This window comes from Chelonoidis abingdonii, chromosome 15 (assembly GCF_003597395.2).
Source record: "Chelonoidis abingdonii isolate Lonesome George chromosome 15, CheloAbing_2.0, whole genome shotgun sequence".
NCBI classification, from domain to species: domain Eukaryota; kingdom Metazoa; phylum Chordata; order Testudines; family Testudinidae; genus Chelonoidis; species Chelonoidis abingdonii.
Window position 1 is genome coordinate 28300898 of NC_133783.1, and position 26104 is coordinate 28327001.

At 41.2% G+C, this 26104-nt stretch overlaps 1 protein-coding gene across 1 annotated transcript in view; it reads left to right on the forward strand.

Moving 5' to 3' along the window:
• Positions 1–26104, forward strand: part of PCDH15 (protocadherin related 15) — a 1383724-nt gene that overhangs the window by 799360 nt on the left and 558260 nt on the right. Inside the window, exon 6 of the mRNA XM_075072657.1 lies at positions 726–791. Within this exon, the coding sequence (XP_074928758.1) occupies positions 726–791 (66 nt within the window). The remainder of the gene's footprint in view (positions 1–725; positions 792–26104) is intronic.

A 26104-nucleotide genomic window follows, 5' to 3' on the forward strand; every position in this document is an offset into this window, starting at 1 on the left:
GCTCTGCTTCCGTTGATGACTCTAAACTTTTGACTCCAGACTGGCAATATGAGGGTAAGATGGCAAAACGTAACTTCCTGAACATTGCTTGTCTGTTTTTTTTCCATTTTTATTCTCTTTAGAACGTTATTAAAATTCTGTTCACTCTCTTTAATTAGATCCTTTTGTTGCAACTAAACTCCAATCATATTTGTTTATGTTGTGAAACTTAATTACAATGTATCCCTTTTAATCATCCCTTCATGTTCTGTGGGTTAAATTACCATTACATTATTTTGTCCTGAAGGACTTCTGCTTCACAGTGGTCCCTACTGGTATATTTAGAGGAACATGGTGTAGCAAGTGAATTGTATTGTGTTGTGATGTGGCAAAGACTTGATGTGTGTATTCATGACATTAAAAGTAAAAGTGTCATAACAAGTAGAAACTAGTACAACAATTCATAATGAGAGCAGATTGTGAAATTTTCATTTGCATGATGGGCCAGATCCTGAGGTTCTAATTCAGTACTTTCTCAGGAAAACTCCCATTTATTTCAATTAGAATTTGAATAAAGATTAAATAAAAAAACCTTGAGTTTGGGCCCTTTGTACCAGTCATTAGCTAACAATTATCTTGGCCTTATCTTGCTTCAGTGACCACTATCTCAGCCTGATTGCTTTATAGAATACAATATAGAGACCTTACTGTGGAGTTGGAAATAACTTCTGTTTTCATGTTTATAGACTGCAAGTTGGCCAGGGCAGGTCCTCCAGCCACAATAGTTCCTATTGATGAAGAAAGCCGAAATGGTGAGTGTGCTGCTTTTTTCTAAAAGATAATTACCTGGGCTATTAGCTGCTTTACTCTCAGATCTATAGTGATCACTGTTAAGAAAACAACAATGGTGGAATATACTCACTTTGCAATTATGACCACAGTAGCAGGGTTAAAATATTAGGCTCTGGGAATATCATTAATAATGTCTTCCATGTGTAGTTTTAAAACATCAGAATAAAAGTAATCAAAAATTCCTATTTATTCCATTATTTCCTTAAATTATGTATCTTGGTAACTTGTTTCTTGGTGCTAAATAGTCCATGGGATAATGTGATTGGTATTAAAAAGACTGTCTATACCATAATCGTTTAGGATTCATCAAAGAGTAAGTACAACTGTTCAGTTGCTAATATCCAAATAATGTACCAAGTAACTGAGTTTTATTTTTTCATGAGGGAAAAATACTTGGTCAGTCCTTGCCACATATGCAATAGCAACATATATACATAAATTGTTTTTATCAGTGTTTTCATTTTTGCTAATCTACAGCTATTTGCTAATCTGTTCCATGTTAGTTAATCAAAATTACAAATAACCTGCTAGTTTGTTCTGCTAGATTAAAGAGTTAAATGTAGCAATCTTAAATGCCCAGTATCTTCGATTTATTGTATTAGTACTGATTTTTTTCATTATCAGATGCTTCATACACTGTATATACTCGTTCATAAGCTGAATTTTTTTTGTAAAAAAGGGAAGCAACAGAGAAAGGGGTCGGCTTATGAATGGATATAGAGAGGGAGAGGTGGGATACAGCCCCTCCCCACCAACAGAGGGAGCAAGGAGAGGCAGCACAGCCAGCAGAGCTAGAAGGGAAGAGGTAGTGCCAGAGTTTCTCGGCTTCTGGCCACGCTGCTCTGCCCCCAGCCTCCAAAGCAGCTGCAGCTCCGGGGCTGACAGGCGGCAGTCGTGCCGCTTGGCTCCTCCCCCCGGAGCAGGCTGCAGCCGCACTGCCTGGCCCACCGGAGCACGCTGCGGCCGTGCTGCCCGGCCCAGTCCACTGGAACATGCTGTGATTGCACTTCCTGGTCTGGCCGCTGGAGCAGTTCTAACCAGGCCAGAGACATCCTCCCCAGATAAGGTGGGAAGGGATGGGATAGGGAGAGTGTGGGGGTCCTGGGCTAGGGGTGGGGTCATGTGCGGGGTGGTCGCAAGAGTTACTCCCCTGTCCCCCAGCTTCTCCTCCCAAAAAACATTTCCCCACCAGTTGCTTTCCTGGCCCGTCAAGGTAAGCAGCTGGCACACCGGGACACTTTGTTTACGTAGGTTTATCTCCGTGCCTGCAGATGCTCGAGGTAAACAAACCATCTTGGCCCACCAGCGGCTTATCCTGATGGTCTGGGAGCCAAAGTTTGCTGACCCCTGAATTATAGGGTCGGTTTATGAATAGGTCATAAAAAATTTCCATTTTTACTTATCCATCTTGGGCGGGGGGGGCGGTCAGCTTATGAACGAACGGGCTTATGATTGAATATATACAGTAATATATAGTACAATAGTTCAAAATTCTTTTCAGTTATCATCAACTTCTTTCCCTCAAGCAAAATAATTGAGGGTTTAATTGACAATACAAAAACAGTAAGTGGGTCTTCAACTGGATAGGTGTTGTTGTGCTCGCTATTCTTTTTATTCTCCAGTATGGTAATTATTTGGGTTATGTTGTATAGGTCAGTTTCAAAAAATAACAACTTTGAAATATAATACTCATTGTTTCATCGTATATTTTAAAACTGCAGTAAGCAAAGAGGAAGTATGATGAGAGATAAAATTTTCAAGATGTCTGAGTGACTTAAGAACCATGTGTCACTGACTTTGAAAATGGAACCTAGGTTCCTTGGGCACTCGAAAATTTTATCTGGGCTCAGAGTTGTATGCACTTTCTAAACATCTTTACCAAGATTTTCAAAAGCGAATGGTTATTTTAATTGCTTCAGCTTCTGACTTCTCAGGCTGACACACTTCACTGTGGCCTGATTTTCAGAGTGTTGAGCACCCAAAATTTACTAGTCAGTCTTAAAAACCTTGGCTCTAGAGCACATTGAGCTGTATTTAAAAGCAGAACTGAATGGCATTTGAAAATCATTGAAGCCCTTTTCTCCCTTTAACAATTATAATGAATGTTCTGAATAATTCTGTGGTGATTAGGGAAGGAATCCAGTTGTGCTTCCTGTGCAATTTGATAGGAGTAATAGCATTGTTATCTTCTGAGATGCCCACTCCTGAATTCAGTGGAACAATGACAGTGATTTCTAAAGATTGCTTTGTTTTCCTCTTCCATGTGGTTTGTTGTATTACCTTATGCATCTGTCGGAACCAATGGTGTTGCTTGCTAATGCTCATGAAATTTTGTAAAAGAAAAAAATAGTCTGACTTCACTTTATTGTTCAAAATCTCTCCTGGCTGAGCCATAGGATTACCTAGCTGTTGACTATTTAATGTCTGTATTAAATTTATGCAACAGAACATAGCACTTAGAAATGCACACTTGAGCAGTAAGTAATAAGAGTTATACTAGGTATATACAGTGTGTGGAAGTTGTTGCTTTCAGCTTTTGGTTTTGCAGATTTGTTAGGCAAAGAGTTGCGGATAGTTGGACACAGTGTGATTTATATTTGTTGGTGTATATGAGAAGAATGTAGTGCAATACAATGCAATACAAAACTAAGGGTTCTTACTATTGGACCACCTTTGCTCCTCCTTGCTTGCCTGCCTGAAAACTGTTTCTGTGTGCTCACAACATGGGAGCAAAGTAGTGTTTAGAATGGTAGAAGCTTATGTGCCTCCAGGACTACGCAAATTCTTCTGCTGGTATAGCTGCGGGTTTAATGTCCTTTTGCACTGAGAAAATGAAGATCTATTACTGCTAATATTCTATGGATTCATATTGCTCCCATATTCCATACTACTAATACTTCTATTGTATATAATGTGAATGTTGTTAAAGGCTCTACGAGAATGGATTTTAACAGTTGGTTATTTTTTTCCTTCTCCATGTGTTAACTTTCTTGGGGTCACGTCCACTGAAGCTCTGAAAGACTGGTCTGAGGAAAATTGCAATAGTAATCGTATCTACATATACAGTAGGGGCAACAGCTGCAATTCTAGCAGCAATTTCTGTGAGTGGAGCCTGGAGACTCAAAGAAATATTATGCCTTTTTTCCTTGCATTTTGAACAGCCGCAGAAATAACTAACCAATGCAAGATTAGTTTTTTTTCAGTAAATAGGATTATCATATTTCCATCATTCAAAACAAAACTATAAACTGAATTATTTGCTTTTTATTTCATAGTATTTATGCAAAATTAACTTAATGATATACCTTAACATTCTTAGATGTAACAGAAGATTGTATACATCTATTTTTCAGTTTCAGTCTTCTGTCTACATAAGAATACTTACATATTCTGAAGCACATAGTACCTCTTTTAGATTGTTTGTTCCTTCTACTTATACTAAAAAACAATAATTTGGTACAATTGTTTTTTTTGCTGAGTGGGATTCAGCTGGGTCTGCTTTCTTGCTGGTAACCCTCCATCATGCCCATCCTCAGGGCTAGGCAAAGGGGAAGCTGGGATGGGTAGGGGGACCTGGGTCATTCTGCTCTACCAGGTCCTGGCCCAGGGTCCAGCGAGTCTGATAGCATGTCCCACCTCCTGCGCATGTTCCCCTGATCCACTTCTTACTATACCTGCTCCCTCAGTTTGTGGCTTGGTTGTTGTTGGGTTACAGTCCTTTGTTTCAAACTGCAAAGTCTTGGGGCTGGTGCAGGTGACCCTCTGGTGCCCTTGCACTTGGTTCTCTCTACCTCTTGAGTAATGTCTAAAAGGCTTGTGGTGTGTGAGGGGGGAGAGCCACAGCTGGACCTCTTCAGTAAGAGCTGCTTCTCCTGATGTTGCAGGGCAGCCCTCCCCCAGGAAATGGCTTCTCTCCTCCCTTTCCCACCTTGCCTGGGTTGCTGAAGCTCTCTTTATATTAGTCCTTTCCCCAGGCATCTTCGGCAGTGCCTGAGACCTGGAACTTCCCTGGCCCAGTATTGCTCCAGCCCTTCCCATCCCCTCTGTGTTAATGTGGGGTGTGTAAACCACATCACAGTATCCAATACCTTTTCGTGCCCATATGAATAAGGGTAACAATTCTTACTGTAATAGCAATATACTTGCCATTTGATCCTAAAATTGACATTGTTCAGTAGTTTAGTGTACTATGGAAACTGCAAATGTGATACTGAAGCTTTGATAATGGAAGGCATTTGGGCTATATGCTGTTTTCTAAGATGCAGAGTTGTACACATACATTTCCAATGGCAAATTTATACTGTGCATTTCAAATTATTTCACCAAAGAAAATCAGTGCTCTTATAAGTGCATTGTATTTATGTTACCATATATTCTTTTAAGATAAATTTAATGCCTGTTTTGTATTGGATTACTTACTTTTTTTTAAAAAAAATTGTTTTTAGCATCTGAAATGCCAAGTTGTAAACAAACAAACAAAACCTTTATAAGCACAGTACTCTTTTGTACACTATATTTCCACATGTATGTAAACATTATAGGGCTGATTGTGCATCTGACACTCTAGTAAAACTGATGTAATGCTACTGAAGTCAGATGAACTGCACTGGTGTAAATCTGGTGTGAGGATGCACTACCTGCAACCTCAAAGGTGTGTGTGGGTATGTGCTTTCCCCGTCTGGGAAGAAAGGGGTCATGGATCCTTTAAGGATTCTCCTCCTGCAAGAGTTGGGAGGGGTGGGCATGACCCGAGCTGGGGGCTGGTCAGGTGAAGGGCTCAAGTGACTCACTGGTTCCCAGCAGACTGAGGGAGGATATATATGCCCTGTCTTGCCTGATGTAGCCCTCTTTCTGTCCTGGATCAGCAGCTTTCACGCCCCCCCACCCCTGGGATTAATGTAGGACCAAGTTATTTTGGTCTGCACTGGGATCAGTCACTTTTGAACTGTTAAGGAATCTTTCTCTCTCTGCCAGATTAATTAAGACAGAGTGTGTTTTTCTTCTTTCCCCCAGCAGCTCCAAGACCTGATTTAGAGGTCAGCAAGTAGCTTTCAAGTTGTCACAACTTAGCATGTATCAGGTATCCAGTGCTGGTACTCTTTCTGTAAGGGGTTCAGTTCCCTGACATACTGAAGCTGGAAGTGGACTTAAGGGAAGGCATCTCTTAAAGAAGCTGTGGAAGAGGGTCAGAGCTCCTAACATCTAATACAATAAGGAGCCAACTACCTTTTCCCAGCTCCTTAGCTCTCACATGAGGGGTGGGTGGTGAGATTCAGCAATGGGCTGAGATCTAACGTGGATGGATGGGGTCTTAGAGGATGGTTAGTGGTAAAGGCCAGAAAAGGAAGTGAGCTTTTAGGAGTAACTTGGAAGACAGCAAGGAGGCATGGCACACTGAATCAAGGAGAGAATTCCAGGTAGAGGTTTGCAAGGAAAAAGGCACAAATGCAAGTGACAGGAGGCAAGAACATGGTAAGGTGTGAGGCATTGGAAGAACATACAAAAGACCAATCCTGGAATGAATGAATCCTTCTCCTCTTCCTCTTCATAAGTTAGAAAGTCGTCATTTACCAGGCACTATTGTCTGTAGCATCTAGCCATTATTTCTTATACAGTAACTCCTCACTTAACGTTGTAGTTATGTTCCTGAAAAATGCGACTTAAAGCAAAACGATGTTAAGCGAATCCAATTTCCCATGAGAACTAATGTAAATGAGGGGGTTAGGTTCCAGGGAATTTCTTTTCACCAGACAAAAGACCACACACACACACACTCTATAAGTTTTAAACAAACAATTTAATACTGGTACACAGTGATGAAGCTTGGTTGAGGTGGAGGAGTCAGAGGGAGGGATATTTCCCTTACTGCTAAATGATGAATTTGCAATTGGCTGAGCCCTCAAGGTTTAAGTCTCACAGTCTACAAGGCAGCAGGAATGCAGGAACATATACACATTTCCCCTTTAAGTACACTGCCTTGTTAATTAGATTAGCTTTCTGAGACCACAGCTGCTTCAGGCTCCCTTCATCTTGAGCCCCTGCCCTATGGAAGATGGGGTAAGCAGGGTACAGGAACACAGGGGATGGGGACACTTTTACATTAGCCTCCTTCCCTCCCGCCTGCACAGCAAGCAAGAGTCTCAGGGAGCAGCTTTAAGGCAGAGGGCCGGAGCAGCACATGGCAGTGGGGGGAGGGACAGCTGCAACTGCTAGCCTGCTGGGCAGCTGCTGCCCAGGGAACTCGGGGAAGCGGGGAGCTGATGGAGGGCTGCCAGTTCACCCTGGTTCCAAGGCCCCACCAGCTAGCTGCAACGAGCTGCTCTTCCTGCAAGCAGTAGACAAAGCAGGCGGCTGCCAAACGACATTAGAAGGGAGCATTGCACAACTGTAAATGAGCATGTTCCCTAATTGATCAGCAACATAACAAAACAACATTAAACAGAATGACTTTAAGTGAGGAGTTATATTAACACATACACTAATTGTCTTAAGTGATTAGGTGTCAGGTTTTTGTTTTTTTTACAATGGTTTACAACTTCCTGTGTGTGCCTTTTGGAGAAATTTGGTTGTTTCGGATGGGTATCCCAAATGAGCAGAACCTAGATTCACAGAACTGCCTGTTTAATTGCACATAGGCCATCCAGGTCATATTACCCTCCCACCCTGGGAGTGCACATGAGAGTTATTACAATCCTACATAGATATTTAGGAGAGGGATTGGGTCCAGGGTAAGGAACTGTGGAGAGTAGGAAATAAGACACAACATATACCTAATAAGGTCTCTTATCTTCTCTTAAGCTGCTCTGCAATTGTGCATTATGGAAGACTGTAGTTTTGGGGACATCCTATGTAGCACCCCTGCTTCAGGACCAGTGTTCACAGCATTTTGCAATTTGTATGACTTTACTTATATTGTGTTTGAGCAATAAAAAGGAAAGGAAACTAATTTTTTACAGGTAGTTGAATGGGCCCTTTAAAGCCTCCTTCAAAATCCTGAAGTCATGGATGGTTGTTATTGACGTTACTTGGGTTTGTTTATTGTAATCCTCAATAGGCTTTGAGCAATAAATGATATTGATATGGTAATAGAGGCAAACTACACAGGGTAATTTTAAATATAATCCATATATATTTAAAAAGTTATAGTATATTGTAGCTTTTCAGAGTCCCGTTTATGATGATGGGAATGCAAACCTTTAAAACATACTAAAATGGAACTGAATTAAAAACTGGGGATTTGTGTGCCCTAATAACCCAGTAAAATGTGCATATATACATTTAACTTTCACTCAGTGAACAAACTTATCAACTCAAGGAAGTAGTTAACTAACTAGGAACATTTGCAAGTAGCAAAACATGTTTTATTTAATCATGCTGAATGTTGCTTCATTGAGTCATTTCCAAATCAATTAATGTCTGGAAAACAGCAAAACTGTTCCAAATCACTAATGTCCAAAGCAAAATCTGTATTCCTTGGTTTCACTTTAAGGCACATTACTGCCTGTTGGTCTATTAAATATCTGACAAGTGATCAGCCTATATCAGCCTATATATTATACATTTCATAATTGCTTACTTTTAGGCGGTATCTTTATATAATTTAATTGAATTGCAGCTCTAATAAATAACCCCATTAACCTGTAAGATTGGTTTTAAAATACAGTGCTATAAGAAAATGCAATCATTCGGTAATAGCTGACTATTTTCTTTTGAAGAAAACTGTGAAAGTTTGGTGCATAATGTATATTTAACTCTGACACTATAACTTCATGGTTAACATGATTTGCTTAGATTGTTGCTCAATATCTTTATCCACTGACAAGTTTAGTTATTCAGTCCTTTATTTTCTACTTTGAAGTAGCTTGTCAAACAAACCTTAGAAATGATCCAAAAAAAGACACCTATGCAATATTTTTCAGGCTTTTTTTCTTCAGTGAAGAATTGCTCATATGAAAAATAAGACCTCAAAGTCTCACTGGCAATAGACAGACAAATATAAATAAGCAAGCTGATAAAGCATAACAAGAACTGTTCAATTTTAATGCAACTCTGTGGAAGTCTGTCAAAAATCCTGGAAACTGTCAGTGTTAGATTTTAAATTGGTGAATGGGCTTCTTTAATAATAAATAATAATAATAATAATAATAAAAAAAAGTTTTTGATACCTTATGTTGTTGTTAATATTACTGACAACACCATTAATGACAGAAAATTTAGCCGCTAGGAGACCTACTATTTTTTATAGTTCAGTGAATCTGTTGTTAACCCTTTGCTTTAGTTAGCCCGCTCTTCTGTTAGGGAAAGAGCTGCAGATAGTTGAGGACACTGTGATTTATATTTTTTGGTGTATATGAGAAGAATGTAGTGAAGTATAATGCAATACAAAACTAAGGGTTCTTACTGTTGGACCACCTTTGCTCCTCCTTGCTTGCCTGCCTGAAAACTGTTTCTGTGAGCTCACGACATGGGAGCAAAGTACTGTTTAGAATGGTAGAAACTTATGTGCCTCCAGGACTATGCAAATTCTTCTGTTGGTATAGCTGCGGTTTTAATGTCCTTTTGCACTGAGAAAATGAAGATCTATTACTGCGGGGACAGGAGGCAGAAGCTTGGTTCCGCTGGCTCCCCTGCCTCTTCCCCTAGTGTGCTGGGTTCCTGCCCCTTCTCCGGATCTTCCTCCCTTCTGGCCGATCAGCTGATGGCCCTTGTGAGAGAGGGGGTCGGGAATGAGCAGAGTCAGCATGCTCGCTGCTCCTGGCGGCGGCAGAGAAGAAGCGGGGGCAGGGCCTTGGGGAAGGAGTGGTGGTGGAATAGGGGCATATCCCCTCCAGCCCCCTGTCCTGACCCCCCCCCATAGCCCTCAGCCCTCTGCCCTGAGCCCCTGTCACACACACCTAGCCCTCTTCCCTGAGCTCCGCATCCCCCCAGGCACCTGCCCTGAGCCCTGTACCTGCCTCATACAAACCGAGCCCTCTGCTTGACTCCCTCACCCCCCTCCATGACCCCAGCCCTGACTCTGACACCTCCACACATACCCAGCCCCCCGCTCTGAGACCTGCACCTCTTCACATGCCCCCGAGCCCGATCTGCCTGAGCCCTTGAGCCACCCACCCCCACCCAGTCCCCTCTGCCGGTGACCCCCCTCCTCACATACACAAGTTCCCCTGTCCGTGAGCCCCTTGGTAACCCCTACACATCCCGCCCAAGCGCCCTTGCTTGACTCCTTCACCCACCACCCAAACCATGCCACGACCTCAACGCGCTGACTCCGTGAACCCAGCACATAACCCCCCATCCCCCCTTGACACCTTTTGCATCCCTTCACTGCCCCCAGCACGCCTCACTCTTGCACCCCCTACACCCCCCATGCACCCCCCACGTCCCCATCCCCACCCTGACAACCAAATGGGAGCTCCTGCCCTGCCCCCCAAATTCCCACCTGCACCCCTCGCACCAAATGGGAGCTGCCCAGGTAAGTGCCCCACACCCAAACCTCCTTCCCCAACCCTGAGCCCCCTCCCTCATTCTAGCTCCTGGCCAGACCTTTCATCCCCAGTCCTGTGCTCAGTGTACTCCCACCCTCAGCTTAGTGCAGAGAGAGGAAGAGAATGGGCCGGAACCAGGGAGAAGGTGGGTACCCATTGTATATGGGCAGGGCTGGGACCCCAGACTGGCAGCAGGCTGAGCAGGTCCGGCAGCCCTGATCCGGGCTGAGCAGGAACTGGCGGATGGAACCCCTGAGCGGCAGTGGGCTGAGTTGCTCAGCCCACTACCAGTCTGGGGTCCTGGCCGCCGGCCCCGCACAGCCTGCTGCCGCTCTGGGGTTCTGGCTGCAGGCCCCACTCAGCTCCACTGCTGGCCTAGGTGAACAGAACCCCAGACCAGCAGTGGGCTGGTGGCATAAAATCAACATTTTAATTTAATTTTAAGTGAAGCTTCTTAAACTTTTGAAAACCTTGCTTATTTTACAGTACAATAATAGTTTAATTATATTTATATATGACTTATAGAGAGACCTAAATAAACATGAACATGTATTACCGGCACGCAAAAACCTTAAATTAAAGTGAATAGATGAAGACTCGGCCCACCGCTTCGGAAAGGTTGCCGACCCCTGCTCTAGAGATTCTACACTTACTTACAACTGGTGTAATTTGCAAGTAACACCATATAGAGTATGGTGGAATTATTCCAGATTTACACTGGCATAAATAAAAGCAGAATCTGGCTGTTGAATAATCTCTTCATAAACAAAAATCTGCAGGTCTTATGTACATACTGTAATTGCCCCCCCTGATCAGTTAATAAACATATTTTATTTTTTCTGCCTTCCTTTTATCTTGTTACTTTTTCATGTTTCTCTGTTTCTCATTTTATGCTATTATAGTGGTGTTGCATGCTAATAAAATAATAATTGGCTCATGTTCATATATCAAATTTCTCCAGGCCCTTCTTACACAGATTTTACATTGCTATAGCTCCACTTATTTTACTGGAGTTGTTATTACAGATTGATATTATATAGGTGAGAGCACGGTCAGGCCTCTGATTTCCAAACTGTATTTCTGGGCGTATTTTCTTTGCTTTGTACAGATCTGATGAACATAACAGTAAAAGAGTATTTGTCAGAATATTGTTTACAGATTTTTTTAAATTGACACATTTTTGTCAGCTCTATACACTTCACATGTGAGCTTTTATGGTTTCAGTAACAAGGGTATGGTGTCAAGTCAGAGGTTTGTTCTTCTGTTTCCCACCCAAGCAGAGGGCAGCTAGGGAACTGTCAGAGGACTGGGGGACCAGGGTTATGCAGCAGTCACAGCACTGGCCTCCTCCTAAGTGGCAATGGCCCAGTCAAAGGTGGGACCCAGGCCCATAACAGTGGCCGTTCTGGATACCATGGTGTGTCCATTCTCCAGCTAGAACTTTCCCTTCTTCTTCCGCCCATTTGGTTTATTCAAGAGTGCAACAAGGGTACTGTTAACAAGATTGGTGCCAAGCAGCCTTTTCTCCCACAAGAGATAAAGCAACCACTACCTCACTATTGCATCCTCTTCCTCATGACCAGACGAGGCTATGGAGGCAACACGCAACTCATTATTGCCAGAGAACCACAGGGATCATCAAGATCTTGTGAGAAGGGTGGCCTCCATTCTTGACATTCAGGTAGTGGAGATCAGTGAGAGCTCTCACAAGTTGGTGGACGTTCTGGTATCAGTGGGCCCTTCTAAAATAGAGTGGGTCAGAATGACTCCTACCACTCCAATGGTTGATGTAAGAAGAGTGGGCACAGAGAAAGGATCACATGCAGTTGGTGTAACATAGATCAGCCTTCAGGCTGCTGTAACTCACTTTGGGGGACTGGACTGGTGCAAAGCAGCTTGAAGACACTTTTGCACAAACCCTGACACCCTGTGCTCTGTTCTTTGCTGATTGCCTGCAGCAGAGGGTTGGAATATTGATCATCATCTTGTTCCAAGATATGGATAATGAAACTCAAAGTTGAATTACCATTACCCTTCCTCCCAAATAAACGTAACAAACCAAATGAAAATATTGTTGGGATACAACAGTTATTTTAAACAAGAAAAAATAGCCGTAAAGAAAATGGTATTGTTTTCAGTGTCAGTAATCTTTTGAGCCAAATATGTGTGAGGCACTGTTAATAATCAGTTTAGTTTGAGAGAAGTTTAACCATGATGCAGAGGACAACCTTAGACGAACTAGACAAAGGGTAAAGAAAAAGTCCTGTACATTAAAGCTATCTTCTACCCCTAGCTTTTCAAAGACTTTTAAAAAGATGGGGTACAGGAGACTTTGTGTAGCTTGTTTTTCTTTTCAACAATTTCTTCTTTTTCTACTGTTCACACAAACAGTTGGCCCTTACTTTCCCTCTGTCTCTACCCCATATATCATACTCCTTGATTATATGTATATACACACACACACACACACACACACACACACACACACACACACACACACACACACACACACACACACTGGAAAAAGGCTTATATCACATATATAATGTAAACATTACATCATTTTTTAATTTACAGTGTGTGGAAATCTATGGGATGAAGAGTATGAAATCAGAAGAGAGCACCAGATGACCAATATAGTCTTTGTTTTATTAATGCCCATTTATTCATTTTCATCCTCAAGTTTACATTTGTAGGGATTTGGCATCAATGTTTTAATTGAAACTTCACAAATTTATGTGGTGTTGAATGCTCTTCTTCAATCATAGATTTACAATGTGTTTTTGACTAAGGGTAACTGTATGAAGATTGAAGGATCCGTAGAAGGAATTAATTTTTTCTTTCCAATTTTTATTCATAAACAGACATTAAAATTAGTAATGTTTGGTTATCTCAAGATCATTTTGAAAGGATTTAGGTAACTTCCAGAGAAGCTACATTGCTTGTGTTGACTAGCTGAACTTCTTCTAACAATTCCTCCCCTCTGTTCCCTGTTGACTCCGTTTGGGGCAGATTCCCATTTCAGTTACATTGCTGTAAATTCAGAATAAGTCCACTCAAGAAAATGGAACTACATTGGATTTATGCTGTTGTGTTTGTGAATCCGGCTCATTGTTTCACTCAGATACATGCCTTTTGTAGAAAGAGAGTGATTGGTTTCTTAACAAAATAATTCTAAAGACACCTGATTCCAGACAGTTCAATGGTTTAGCAGTCAAAAACATAACCAGAAACAGCTGAAGTTGGCTGAAAGTTGAAGTTTGAACCATTTAAACTGGAAATAAGGTGGGCAATTAACTACTGGAACAATTTACAGAGGGATGTGGTAGATCATGACTAAAAAGACCAAAATTTCAAAAAGTGATTTGTACTTTTGCCTACCTCCATTCTTGAGTACCCAACTTGAGACAGTACAAAGGTATGTGGCTTTCAGAGAGTTTATGCTCACAGCTTCTTAAGATCAAGTCCTTTAAGATTACTCAAGTTGGGCACCTTAAAATTGATGCACCTAAATCACTGATTTTCATAAGTAATTTCTAAAAGGTAAACTCCAGATCAACCACACATTGCTGGATTTGTGAAGGAATTACTGGATGAATTCTATAGACTGTGTTATGCAAGAACTCAGATTAGAGGACCATAATAATCCCTTCTCATCTTAAAGTCTATGACTTCATTAAACCACAAAAAACATGGTGTGGGGTTTGTTTGTTTGTTTTTTTCCTCTTTTTTTTTTTCCCTAAACATTATACGGCAGCGGTGGGCAACCTGCGGCCTGCGTGCTGCACGCAGCTCATCAGGTTAATCTGCCGGCAGGCCGCAAGACAGTTTTACATTGACTGGCCACAGGCACAACTGCCTGCAGCTCCCAGTGGCCGTGGTTTGCCATTCCCAGCCAATGAAGCTGCAGGAAGTGGCATGGTATGCAGGGATGTTCTGGCCGTTGCTTCCCGCAGCTCCCATTGGCCAGGAACGGTGAAATGCAGCCACTGGGAGCTGCAGGCAGTCATGCCTCTGGACAGTTAATGTAAACAAACTGTCTCGCGGCCCACCAGCAGATTACCTGGTGGGCCACGTGCAGTCTGTGGGCAGCAGGTTGCCCACCACTGCTGTACAGTATGTAATCTCCATAAATAACATTAATACTTTCTAACTTCATAGGACAAATTTGAGGGTCTTTTCTAGTGAAAATTATTTTCATAATGACACACAGTGTCACCTTCAACTTCTAAAACTTTATGAAATATTCAGTTTTGACCATTCATATGTTCAGAATTCTTGTACTCCTCAGATAGTCTGATGCTGTTCAACACAGTCATATTCCCAGACCATCAAAGTTTCTCTCTCCCAAATACAGAACAGCACAAGGTATTTGATCAATTTCATTCTTCGTTAACTTGAACAAGAGAAAGCTAAAGTGCATTTGTATGTGAGAAAAATAATTTTGCTAGCAACATTCTTTGAATGGATTTCTTTTTTCCCTTACTGAACAGAGTAGATGAAATTAAAGGGCGTGGGAGTAGAAGTATTGTACAACAGATATTTTTCGCCCACTGATATTTTATGCTATGCCAGTGATTACTTATTAAGTCCCAACACTAGTTAAGAGAACTGCATAATGGCATGCTTAACCGTGAATTTTTCAGTCTACTTATATTTCTGCAGTCACAATGAGTATGAAATAGCATGTGTATCTGCTGGGAGACCAGTATGTGTGTGTGGGGAGGCACCTAAATGAATAAGTGCCATGGTTGTCTATTCCTAATAAGCTAAGAGAAACACTTTGTTATGCAGATTTATGATATTCTTTGGAGTACTCATGTCATTTAATTAGGATCAATTTTTAGAACCTATTGTCCTACATTCCCTGGCTGCACATTTTTTTTCAGAGAATGTAATGTTCAGAAATATAGAGTAGGGGAGTTGGCTACTTGTATTTGCTTTTGTCTTGGAGAGTGCAGTTTTCAAAATGGGTTATGTAGAAAAGTAGTTTTAAAAAGAAATAGAAAAAGGTAATTTATTATTTGAGTTACACCAGGAAGCTCTGAAGATAAGTTAAATATTCATTTGCCTTATTTTCACTGAATAATGCTGGTCTTGCTGACATGAATTAGTTTATATTCTTAGCAAGTTTCAAGCTTTGCATTTGAAATGTTTATCTTGAACTTAATCTTTTCCCTAGTGCATGTCACTTTCATCATGAGAGATAACTATTACCATAAACAGTAGACCAATAGGCCAGTAGTTCTCATTTCAAATTCTCTTCTGCCTGCTCCTAAAACAACCTACTCCTGTTGATGCCATGGTATCTGAGCAGCGGAGAATATTGATCTGATATGCAGGTGAATGAATGACAGACACAAGGATGGACTTAAGCAGCAGGCCGCAACTTTATTCACTCAACAATAGGGAACAGTGCCCATCCCCTACTCTCACATACCAGGTGTTTAATTAGGTCCAGTATGGAGCTGCAAGACTCCCATCATATTAAATGATTGCCCTGATTAGAACCTCTTTGGCCTACCCCTAGGATTCAGCTCACTTCTGAATCCTCTTGCCCTACACCCACTCTCTGCCCCCACGTGTGCAGGTGTAGAGAATACCCGGGGTGGACCTGAGCCTGTGAATTCTCCTCTTATCCTAAAAATGCAGGTCCACCAGTGAAATCCAGTGTCTCATTACTTCTAGGAGCTGGGTCTTTTAGCCTTTATCTGCACTGGACACCAGCTACTGGAGGCACCAGCAATTAGTATGGTCTAACCCTCCATCCATGTTGTCTGGTATATATTTTCTCCTCAATCCAACTATTAAGGTCACAGAACTCCTGCATCTGATGGATGGACTCCATGATCCCTTAATAGCTGAGGCCCAGTATGTAGGATGTCCCTTATATATGATTACTGAGCCACCTGCTTCCAAAATTATCCTGCAACTTTGCTGTTCACTTTCTTCTAGACCCCATTGACTCAGGCTAGCTTCACACCCTTCAGCACCCCTTCCATCAACAAGAACCTCATGCACAAGAATCCAAATGGCACACCTCTTGGTTTTAAGTTTTTTTTTTCTCCAAAATTATAGCATAAATATTGAAAAGATGAGATTTTGTTTTTGTTTTTATGGATCATAGGAAAGCTACTAAGGAAATGATAAGCTATGCACTTACTAAAATTCACTCCATTTAAAACTTGATTGTAAAGTGGGGATCAAAGCTGTTTTAAAAGCAGTATTTATTTCATTTTTTTCTTCTTATCTCACTAGATAGTGAAGCCAGGTAATATTTTCAAAATCTCCTAAGTGATTTAGCACCTCAGATCCCATTTTCAGAAGTGAAAGGCTTAGGGCCAGATTTCAATGATATTTAGGAGCCTAAAGTTGCAGATAGTAGGATTTTAAAAATGTCTACATTACTTATGTGCCTAAGGCCTGTTGAAATCAGTGTGGGCTGTTCAAGCCCACCCAAAGCTATGAGTAAGTACTTGCATTCCCATCCTGTGCTGAAGCCCGCTGCACCGCATCTTCACTGTTATTTTTAGCCATGCTAACTAGATTAAAGCTAGTGTGGGTATGCCTACACAAGCTGCAATCACACCTCCAATTGCAATTTAGATACACCCTGATGCTCCACTCTAAGGCAATTTTCAAAATGGGAGTTAGGTGATTTGAAAATTTTATCCTCAATTCTAGGGAAAACTCAACTGAATTTTAGCGTAAGATAAAATTCTTCTGTTTTCACCATTATTATAGTGCGAGAAAGAGACAGGCTCTTCATTCTGCAATAAGCACTTGGCAGGAATACTGGAAATTGAGAGCCCAGAGATAAGAGTACATGACAGTAAAGTGCTATATGTCATACTTTTGTAAACATTACATTCATATTATTCAGTCTTTAGATACTGAAGGTCAGATCCAGGTTTCCTTCAATTACAATTATCCTTTTGCACTGTAAAAGTAACAGCTGATGTTCGCCACAGTTGGATGACAGGTTACTAGGCTAGATGGACCATTGGTCTGATCCATTGTGGCCATTCTTATGTTCTTATTTCTGTTTCACTGTAGGAAAAGGCAAGGAACTGCAGGTGGGAGTTCCTCTTGTAAATGATCCCTATGCTCAGAAGATCTGTGCTTCAAGAGTAGCTTGCTAAACATATACCACTTGGTTTAATTTTATTTCAGTTTTAGAACACTATTACGCAAAACACTTAACACTTAAGGTATTACTTGGTTTTAACAAAGGAGCACTTTTAGCCACTAAGACACCACATTAAATGAAGGACTGCGCTACTTAACTTTGCTCAACCATAAATTACATTTTTTATTTGTCTTATGTACTCCAGATGGAAGCTTGCTATATCCTTTTAGTGTTTCTAAGTCATGTTAATCAAGTCAAATGTTACCCTTCACAGCCCTGCTTTGTTTTCCTCTGCTCACATATATTTTTCATTATTAGGATGTGATGTCCTACATTTTATCCTACTTTAGGAAACTACAAAACTTGAGAAAAATTGTCTGATTAAAACATATCATCAGGCACTGACCTTCTGGATATCTGCTTGTAATTTAAATTATTAACAAGTTCTTTCTGGGGGGTTTTCTCTTCCCCTTTTTCTCTTTTTCTTCCTCCTCCCTCAAAAGCCTTGAAGTGCAGATGTCAATAGCATGCCCTGAATAGGTGAGTAGATAATATGGGTTTACTGAGAGTGGTGAGGTCTGTGTCAAATCACATGACAGTAAATATATTACATTTGTGTTTTCAACTTAAGCCTTCATTGCATTGTGACCTCCTAAGAGTGTTGGTGATTCAGATTTCCTCTCTGACTATGCAGTGATCCACTGCTATGTTTGTAAACCTGCCTTTTTATTATTGCTTGTCATCCGGAAATGGAAGTGCTGTACCTCTGAAAGTGAATGCATACTGAATAAAAATTACACTGTACTGCCTCTACAAAGTACATGAGTTGTTAAGCGTAAATTCCTTCTTAGCTTAATTATTTTACCCCTAGTCCTAAATCAACATAAATGTGTATTCGTACTTTTCAGAACAATAATTATACATGGCTGCTACCTGGCATTAACTTTTATTTTTTTCAGGATAGTTTATGAGATTGATGAAAAATCTGGCATATATTGCTTCTGAAATGCACTACTGAGCTTTTGTGTTTGGTCCTATTATTTTGTCACTGTCATAACAGGGTGAAGTTAAAAGAGCAATTCCGTAACAAACCATCTCCCCTCACAATAGATTAATAATTTTGAAAAGAGTATCAGTGAGGAACCTGGCATCTGCAAGAACCAACCAACTTGTCCAAGGGCATGCGCGTGCATGTTTGTATATTTAATTCAATAGGTCTTTTTTTTTTTTTGCTTCACTTCTGTGTTTTTTATCAGACTTATTGTATTCAACTCTCTCATTCCATTGACCATCCAAATTACTCACTGTTCCTCATCAAGGGGTCTGCTATGGCTCTGGGTACTTTGCTTTCTAGGAGATTAAGGAAGTCTAAACTCCCTACACATCTGCATGATTATGTTAACCTTGCCCAGGTTACAGCTGTGGCATGGAGAAAGCAATGCCTATGATTAGTGCAAGTGGTCCAGGGTGAATTATGAGTGATAATTCCCAGTTCCTTGCTGGAGCAAGAGAAGTACAGATGGTGCTCCTGGCTGGCCAAACGGAACTGCAGTACTATGGACAGCTCAGTGCTGGAGGGACCAGAGGAATGAGAGAGAGCTCCTGGCTGGTTGCTGGGCCTGAACTTGAAAGAGCTTTGAGTTAAGAGTGAAGATTTTGTGAAGGCTGGAGCCATGGTTAAGTGGCCCAAGGAACTGAAAGTAGTTTAATTAAAAAGGACATGGTGGCACATGGCTGATATTCTTAGGGTCCCTGGGATGGAACACGGAGTAGTAGGGGCAGGACCGGTATCCCCTCATAGCTTACTGGAAGTGGCCCGTAATCAGATAATGATACACCCAGAAGAGGAAATGAACTGTTGAGGTCCAGGTGGAGGGCTGGGGCCAAAACCAACCAAGACACTCCAGGGAGGAAGTCCTGGGGTTATGACTTGATACCAGGGCCAGGACTGTTGAAAGACCACAGACGCATCCAACCAGAAGGGGCGTTGATAAGAGGTGGGTGTCGTGCTGTTACACCTCCAATACAATTGTCCCAATACCATCATCCCAATACAAAGTTGGGAGTATCAGAATGTTATGCAGGAAGAACTGGATATCTTTGAGAACAGGAGTAATATAATGGGGGTGAAATTCAGTAGTACAAATGACAAGATCATGCACTTAGGGACTAGTAAGAATTTCCCCTAGAAGATGGGGCCTTATCAGTTGGAAATGGTAGAGGAGGAGAAAAACATAGGTGTTTATATTAGTTGATCGCAGAATGACAATGAACCAATCCTAAGATGTATAAGGCAGAGTATTTCCAGTAGCAGTAGGCAAGAATGGATGTCGTGTATTAATGTCATGTATTAATGGAACACTGTGTACAATTCTAGCCACGTGTCCAGTAAAGATACATTTGAACTGGAACCAGTGCAGAGACAGGCCATTAGGATGATCATGGGAATGGAGAGTCTGCTTTAGGAAAGGAGATTAAAAGAGCTTGTTATGTCTAGCGTAGCAAAATGAAGGCTGAGAGACTATGATTTCTCTCAGTAAATATATGAGAGGGTAAAACACCAGAAAGTAAGAAGAGCTGGTCAAGGTAAAGGACTGTGTTGATGCCAGAACAAATAGGTATAAACTGGTCATGAATAAATTTAGGCTGGAAATTAGGAGGTTTCTAACCATCAGAGGAATGAGGTTCTGGAAAAGGCTTCCAAGAGGTGTAGGTGAGGAGGCAAACAACCAAACTAGATATAAGATGAAGCGTGATAAGTTTGTGAATAAGATTACATGACTTGGTGGCCTGAGATAGAAGAGGAATGGGCTCTAGTGACGCAGTAGGTGCCTTCCAGTCCTCTGTCCTATGTTTCTTTGTGAATTCAGTGAACTGTTAAGCTGGAAGTAAAGGCAATATGGAGCTCAGGGTGGGGGCAGTGAATGGACAGGAGAAAAAAAGAAGACTGGTATTACTGGATTCCTACTTCTCATTAAAAACCACTGAAGCTCTAGAGCTCGTCTTACTTGTGGAAGGTGTTACGACATTGGATGCCCTTGCCTCTCAAATGTTACCTTGCGCTATATTTGGATTTCTTGAAATTGTCACTTGCTTTGTTATTGTTTTTATCAGTAAGATTGTGCATTTGTTTGGAAACAGGGAAGGCTCTATGGTGGCCCATCATGTTGTCAGGTTGACACTTTGAGTTGAAATAAGTAATATGCAACAGACCTTTTTTAACTTTACACAGTAACTTGGACTAGATTAGCTACTGATGGTATGATTTGTATGACTTTCTGAACTTCTGATTTATATTTCATTATCCTTAGCTAGACTTAAATGACATCTCTCGGAAATAAAGTCAGAGAACGTGTGGGCAAAAATGGCTAAAATGATTGCTAGCAAATCTTTAGAAACATAATTAAATTTCAACCGTAGCTACCCTTGGAAGGTCTATCTCAAATGTGAACCAAAAGAAGGTAAATCTAATATCTCTGTGGTGTTTTTATTTTTAATGTTTTCTTTTTCATTTAAAACATAGTTTATATTTTTGTTTATGGAAAGAAGATACTGACATAGTAGTAATTTTGAAGCTTCAAGTTAGGAGCAGTGCAAAAAGACGGCAGTCTCCTTTTTGCCCAATGTTTATTTTCACCCTTAACTCCTGGACTTTCCAAAGGATGTAAAATTGAGTTTATTTTCTGTTCTGTGGGCCCAACTGTTGTTCAGGAAAACATTTGGGGGGATGATCAGGAATGTGTGATTGTATGCACATTTTGCCATTACTTGTTTGAGGTAACTGAGGTGATATAGCTTAGCATAGTTTCAACAGTACAGTATACCTGTGGTTTGTGCCTAATGTCTCATCTGAATTTTTTCTAGTTTCTGCTTCCAGCCATTGGATCTCAGCTATCAAATATCTTGTTCACGTTGGCACTTACATAGTGTGATTGTCATCTTTAACCTTTTCTTGAATGAATTAAATACATTGAGCTTCTTTGATTTTTCACTTTAAGGCAGATTTTCCAGACTTTGAATATTTCTTATTGCTGTTTTCTGAACCTCTTCTAGTCTGTCGTCATCCTTTCTGAAGTGTGGACATCAGAACTAGATGTACTATTCAAGTCATTGTCTCACTAATACCATATGAACTGATGATAACACATCTCCCTACTTTTACTTGATATTGGTCTGCTTCCACATCCAAGGATCACATTTGTTTTTTCAGTCATCTCATCACATTGGGAGCTCATGTTAGGATGATGTTCTATGACAGGTGTTGGCAACCTTAGAGAAGTGGTGTGCCAAGTCTTCTTAAATTACAGTAAATTAATGATTTCGCCTGGCAGTAATACATTTTACATTTACAGGGGCCAGTGGATGGAATCCCAGACCGGCAGTGGGCTGATGGTCTGGGGTTCTGGCCACCAGCCTCTGCCAGATGGGATCCCGGCCGCCAGCTCCGCTCAGCCCACTGCCGGCCCGGGGTTCCGTCCATCCAGGCCAGCAGTGGGCTGAGTGGGGCCGGCAGCCGGGATCCCACCTGGCAGCTGAGTGCCACTAAAAATCAGCTTGTGTGCCACCTTTGGCATGCATGCTGCAGGTTGCCGACCCCTGTTCTATGGTTACATCTGCATGGATGTAAAAGCCCCATGGCATGGCTGCGGCTGGCCTGGATCGCTGTCTTGGACTTGTGGGGCTCAGGCTGTGGGATTAAAAATTTCTGTGTAGACAAACAGGCTCAGGTTGGAGCTTGAGCTCTGGGACCCTCCATCCTCTCAGGGTCCTAGAGCTTGGGCTCCAGCCAGAGCCCAAACATCTACATAGCAGTTTTTCAGCTCCATGAGCCCAGGGCCAGCTGCAGGTTTTTTATCCCTGTATAGATCTATGTTATGACCCCTTTTCAGAGCAGTTCCATTAGAAAACATTGTCTCCTATCTTGTAAGTGTGATTTTTAACCAGCAATACTTTTCCCCTCCATATCTTAGATAAAATATTGAATAACATTTGAGCCAAGGATTGATCCCCGTGTGACTCCACAGGCAACAACCCCATTGAATATTGATTCCTCATTTACAGATATGTTTTGATAACTATTAGCTAGCCAGTTTTTAATCTATTTAATATATTCTACATTGATTTTTGCACAATGATAATTTTTAAATTAAAATGTCATGGTTCTAAGTTTAATATACTATTTTGGCACAGCTACCTTTATCAGCAAAACTTTTATGAGAGAACATTTGTAACTTGATTTTTAATCTCTTTCACACAAGTTAATTTTGTAAATAAAAGTAAATACAAACAGTTTGGAACCGAATCTGCAAAACTTGAAACAGCTTTTGTTCAGAGTCATACCAGCCACGACTAGTAAAATATTAAGAAGCATTCATGAGCTTTAAATGATGTTCAGTGGCAGCTGAAGCCAATAGAATTTCATGCATTATTTATAATAGTGAAGATTTCCACTATTTATATAATTGATAGCAGTAAGAGCGTGAGAGTGTAAATACTTCCTGAGCAACAATAACTGCTTATGCTTGAGGTCCAATAGAACAAGCTGTTTTTTATCATAATTCAAGACACTGATGAGTCTACTGTATTGAGCAGCAGTCTATCAACATGAGGAGGGTGATCTATAAATTAATAGCGTTGAATATTTTTCTGCTTAGTTTTTCTAGTCCTGGTTTTAAAGATATATGTTTGTAAAATGTTTGACGTGATTAAGGAAATAAGATTAACTTCTGTTGGCCTGACAGTTCATTCCGTTTTGGAGTGCTGTATTTTCATGAAATGTAAGGCTTTACACAGATTTTATTATTCACAAGTTGTAGCTCTTCAATTTCAATATACTCAGTTAAATTATTTATAATACTGCATTAGGGGATGCATATCAGGATTTACTTTTAGATTGCCTATTACTGAATAGCATCATAAAACATGTTACATCTGTTCAGAGTAAATTGTTCCAAAAAGGAAACTATTGTTTATAAGTTTCAGCAAGTTCAATATAATAATTAGCTCTTTTAGGGGAGGGTTGTTTGCTTCAGCTGCAGACTGTCCTGTTTAATACAGGAAGAGGAAGCTGAGTAGGCCTGGGATGAAGACCAGAAACTTCACAACTAGCAAGGGATGGTGATCTCTGATTCAGCTCCCTGAGGATTGATCTGATCAGTCCCAGATACTTCTTGTTTGTTGGTTTTGGGACTTTTAATTTTGTAATAGGCCAAACCTGGGCTCTGAAGTAACAGCCTTTAAATGGTTGTTCACAAGGTTCTTTTGTTAATTAGAGTGTTTGTCTTCTCCTTGCCTGGGCTATTAAAGTGAAGCCACTGCTGCCTCATCAATGGGGAAAATGAGGCAGGTTTCAGCAAAGTCACACTTGACACAAGGTGGGACTATAAGGTAGGCACCCTTTTTACAGGCTGATAGAAGACAATACGAAGTTGTATGTGCTTAAAGGGAAAGATGTATGCTGATAGTGCTCACCAGGACTTCCCTATAAAGGCATTTCTAGGCAATGGATCAGAATTATGCCCCATATATAGAAACTTGTATCCTGTTACAGATCATGACCAAGACCATGGTGACTGATATTTTTGTGTTGGTACCCTCTTCTTTGGTATCTATAACAAGAGGAAATGTGAAATTAGAGATCTCATGAAGAAAAAAATGCCGAGATTATCAAATGTACATGTACAGTGTATGTATATTGAGGATTTATGTATAAGCATATCTATGTGCAAAACCACAATCCTGACTTGTGCACATCAATTATGCATAGTTCTGGACCTTATTGAAAATGTGGGCCAGCGTGTGCAAAGTCTGGTTTTCTTGCCAATGCCCTTCATTAAAATGACTCAAACTGTAGATTTGGCAGTCAGAATGATGATTGTGTTCCCTTTTGTCCAGTAAGTTAAGATCCTGTGTTTTTACTTTCCTCATGACTCCCTAGTGGCAAAGCTGGCCTGGTTCCATGGTTTCCCATGAATTCTCCCTCACATGGAGTTTTTTTTGTGACCAGTAATCATATCTTTAAACTTCACAGATTTCTAGAATATTATTGTGATGATTCTCCAGGTGCCTAGAACATAGTTAAACCAGACAGTCTCTACGTAAAAGAATAAATGGACACAAATCAGACATTGAGATTTATAACATTAAAAAACCAGTGGGAGAACACTTTAATCTCCCTGCTCACTCAATTTCAGACCTAAAAGTCGCAATATTACAACAACAAAAAAACTTCAAAAACAGACTCCAATGAGAGACTGCTGAATTAGAATTAATGTTCAAAATGGACACCATTAAATTCGGCTTAAATAAAGACTGGGAGTGGATGGGTCATTACACAAAGTAAAACTATTTCCCCATGTTTATTTCCTCCTCCCCTCCTGCCCCCTGTTCCTCACAACTTCTTGTCAACTGCTCCAAATGGACCATTTTGATTACCACTACAAAAAGTTTTTTTCTCTCCTGCTGGTAATAGCTCACCTTAGTGGTACCAGATGACAGAACAAGGAGCAATGGTCTCAAGTTGCAATGGGGGAGGTTTAGTCTGGATATTAAGAAAAATCTTTTCACTAGGAGGGTGGTGAAGCACTGGAATGGGTTACCTAGGGAGGTGGTGGAATTTCCTTCTTTAGAGGTTTTTTTGGTCAGGCTTGACAAAGCTGTGACTGAGATGACTTAGTTGGGGATTGGTCCTGCTTTGAGCATGTAGTTGGACTAGATGACCTCCCGAGGTCCCCTCCAACCCTGATATTCTATGTTTCTATGATTAAGGGCCATTACAGCAGCTTGTGATCATTAGACTGCAGCAGCACTCTGGGCACACCTCTAGTACAGCCTTGCTACAGGGAGCTATTTTTGCTTATTGATATTTCACTGATGTGAATTCGATTTGCTATAAACCATAGATGCAGTGGGAACATATTGTCTCATTTGTAAAGGAGAATGAGAGCTTTCGTAAGTAATGGAACCTTTATCCACATAGTAAGCTGGGAGCTATTATTGACTTCTTCAAGGCCAACCTAACAAAAACGTTAACTCTTAGAAAATTATAGGTCTTCTTCGAGTGCTTGCTTATATTCATTCCAGTTAGGTGTGCGCGTGCCGTGTGCACGTTCGTCGGAAGATTTTTACCCTAGCAACACTCGGTGGGTTGGCAGGGCACCCCCTGGAGTGGCGCCGCTATGGTGCCGGATATATACCCCTGCCGACCCAGCCGCCCTTCAGAAAGAGAGAATGTGGCAATCAATAAAGCCTGCTTAGCCCTATAATCATTAACACACTGAATAACGGTGAATAAAGTTATGGAGCTCTCCATCAAGTTCCCGCCAAGAGTTCACTGCCTCTTGGAGGAAGGGAAAAGCACAGAGTTTCTCTCCAGCCTCGTACACTCACGAGGAGAGCGTCTCTGGCGTCAGGTTTCAAACCTCCGGCCTGTCACGACTTACCATTTGTTGGTAAAGCCTCTTTGCGGTAAATCAACCCAAGGCTGGCAAAGCCTGAAGGCAGAACAGGGTCCTAATGCGCTCTTCTGGGCGTCGTACGCCGGCGACCTACTGCAGGCCTTTCTGTCCAGCCACATCAAGACGGCACACTCTGTGGCCTAGCCACAGATAGGACTTTGGCAGGACAGCACACGGCTGAGGTGGTCGCAGACGACCATCAG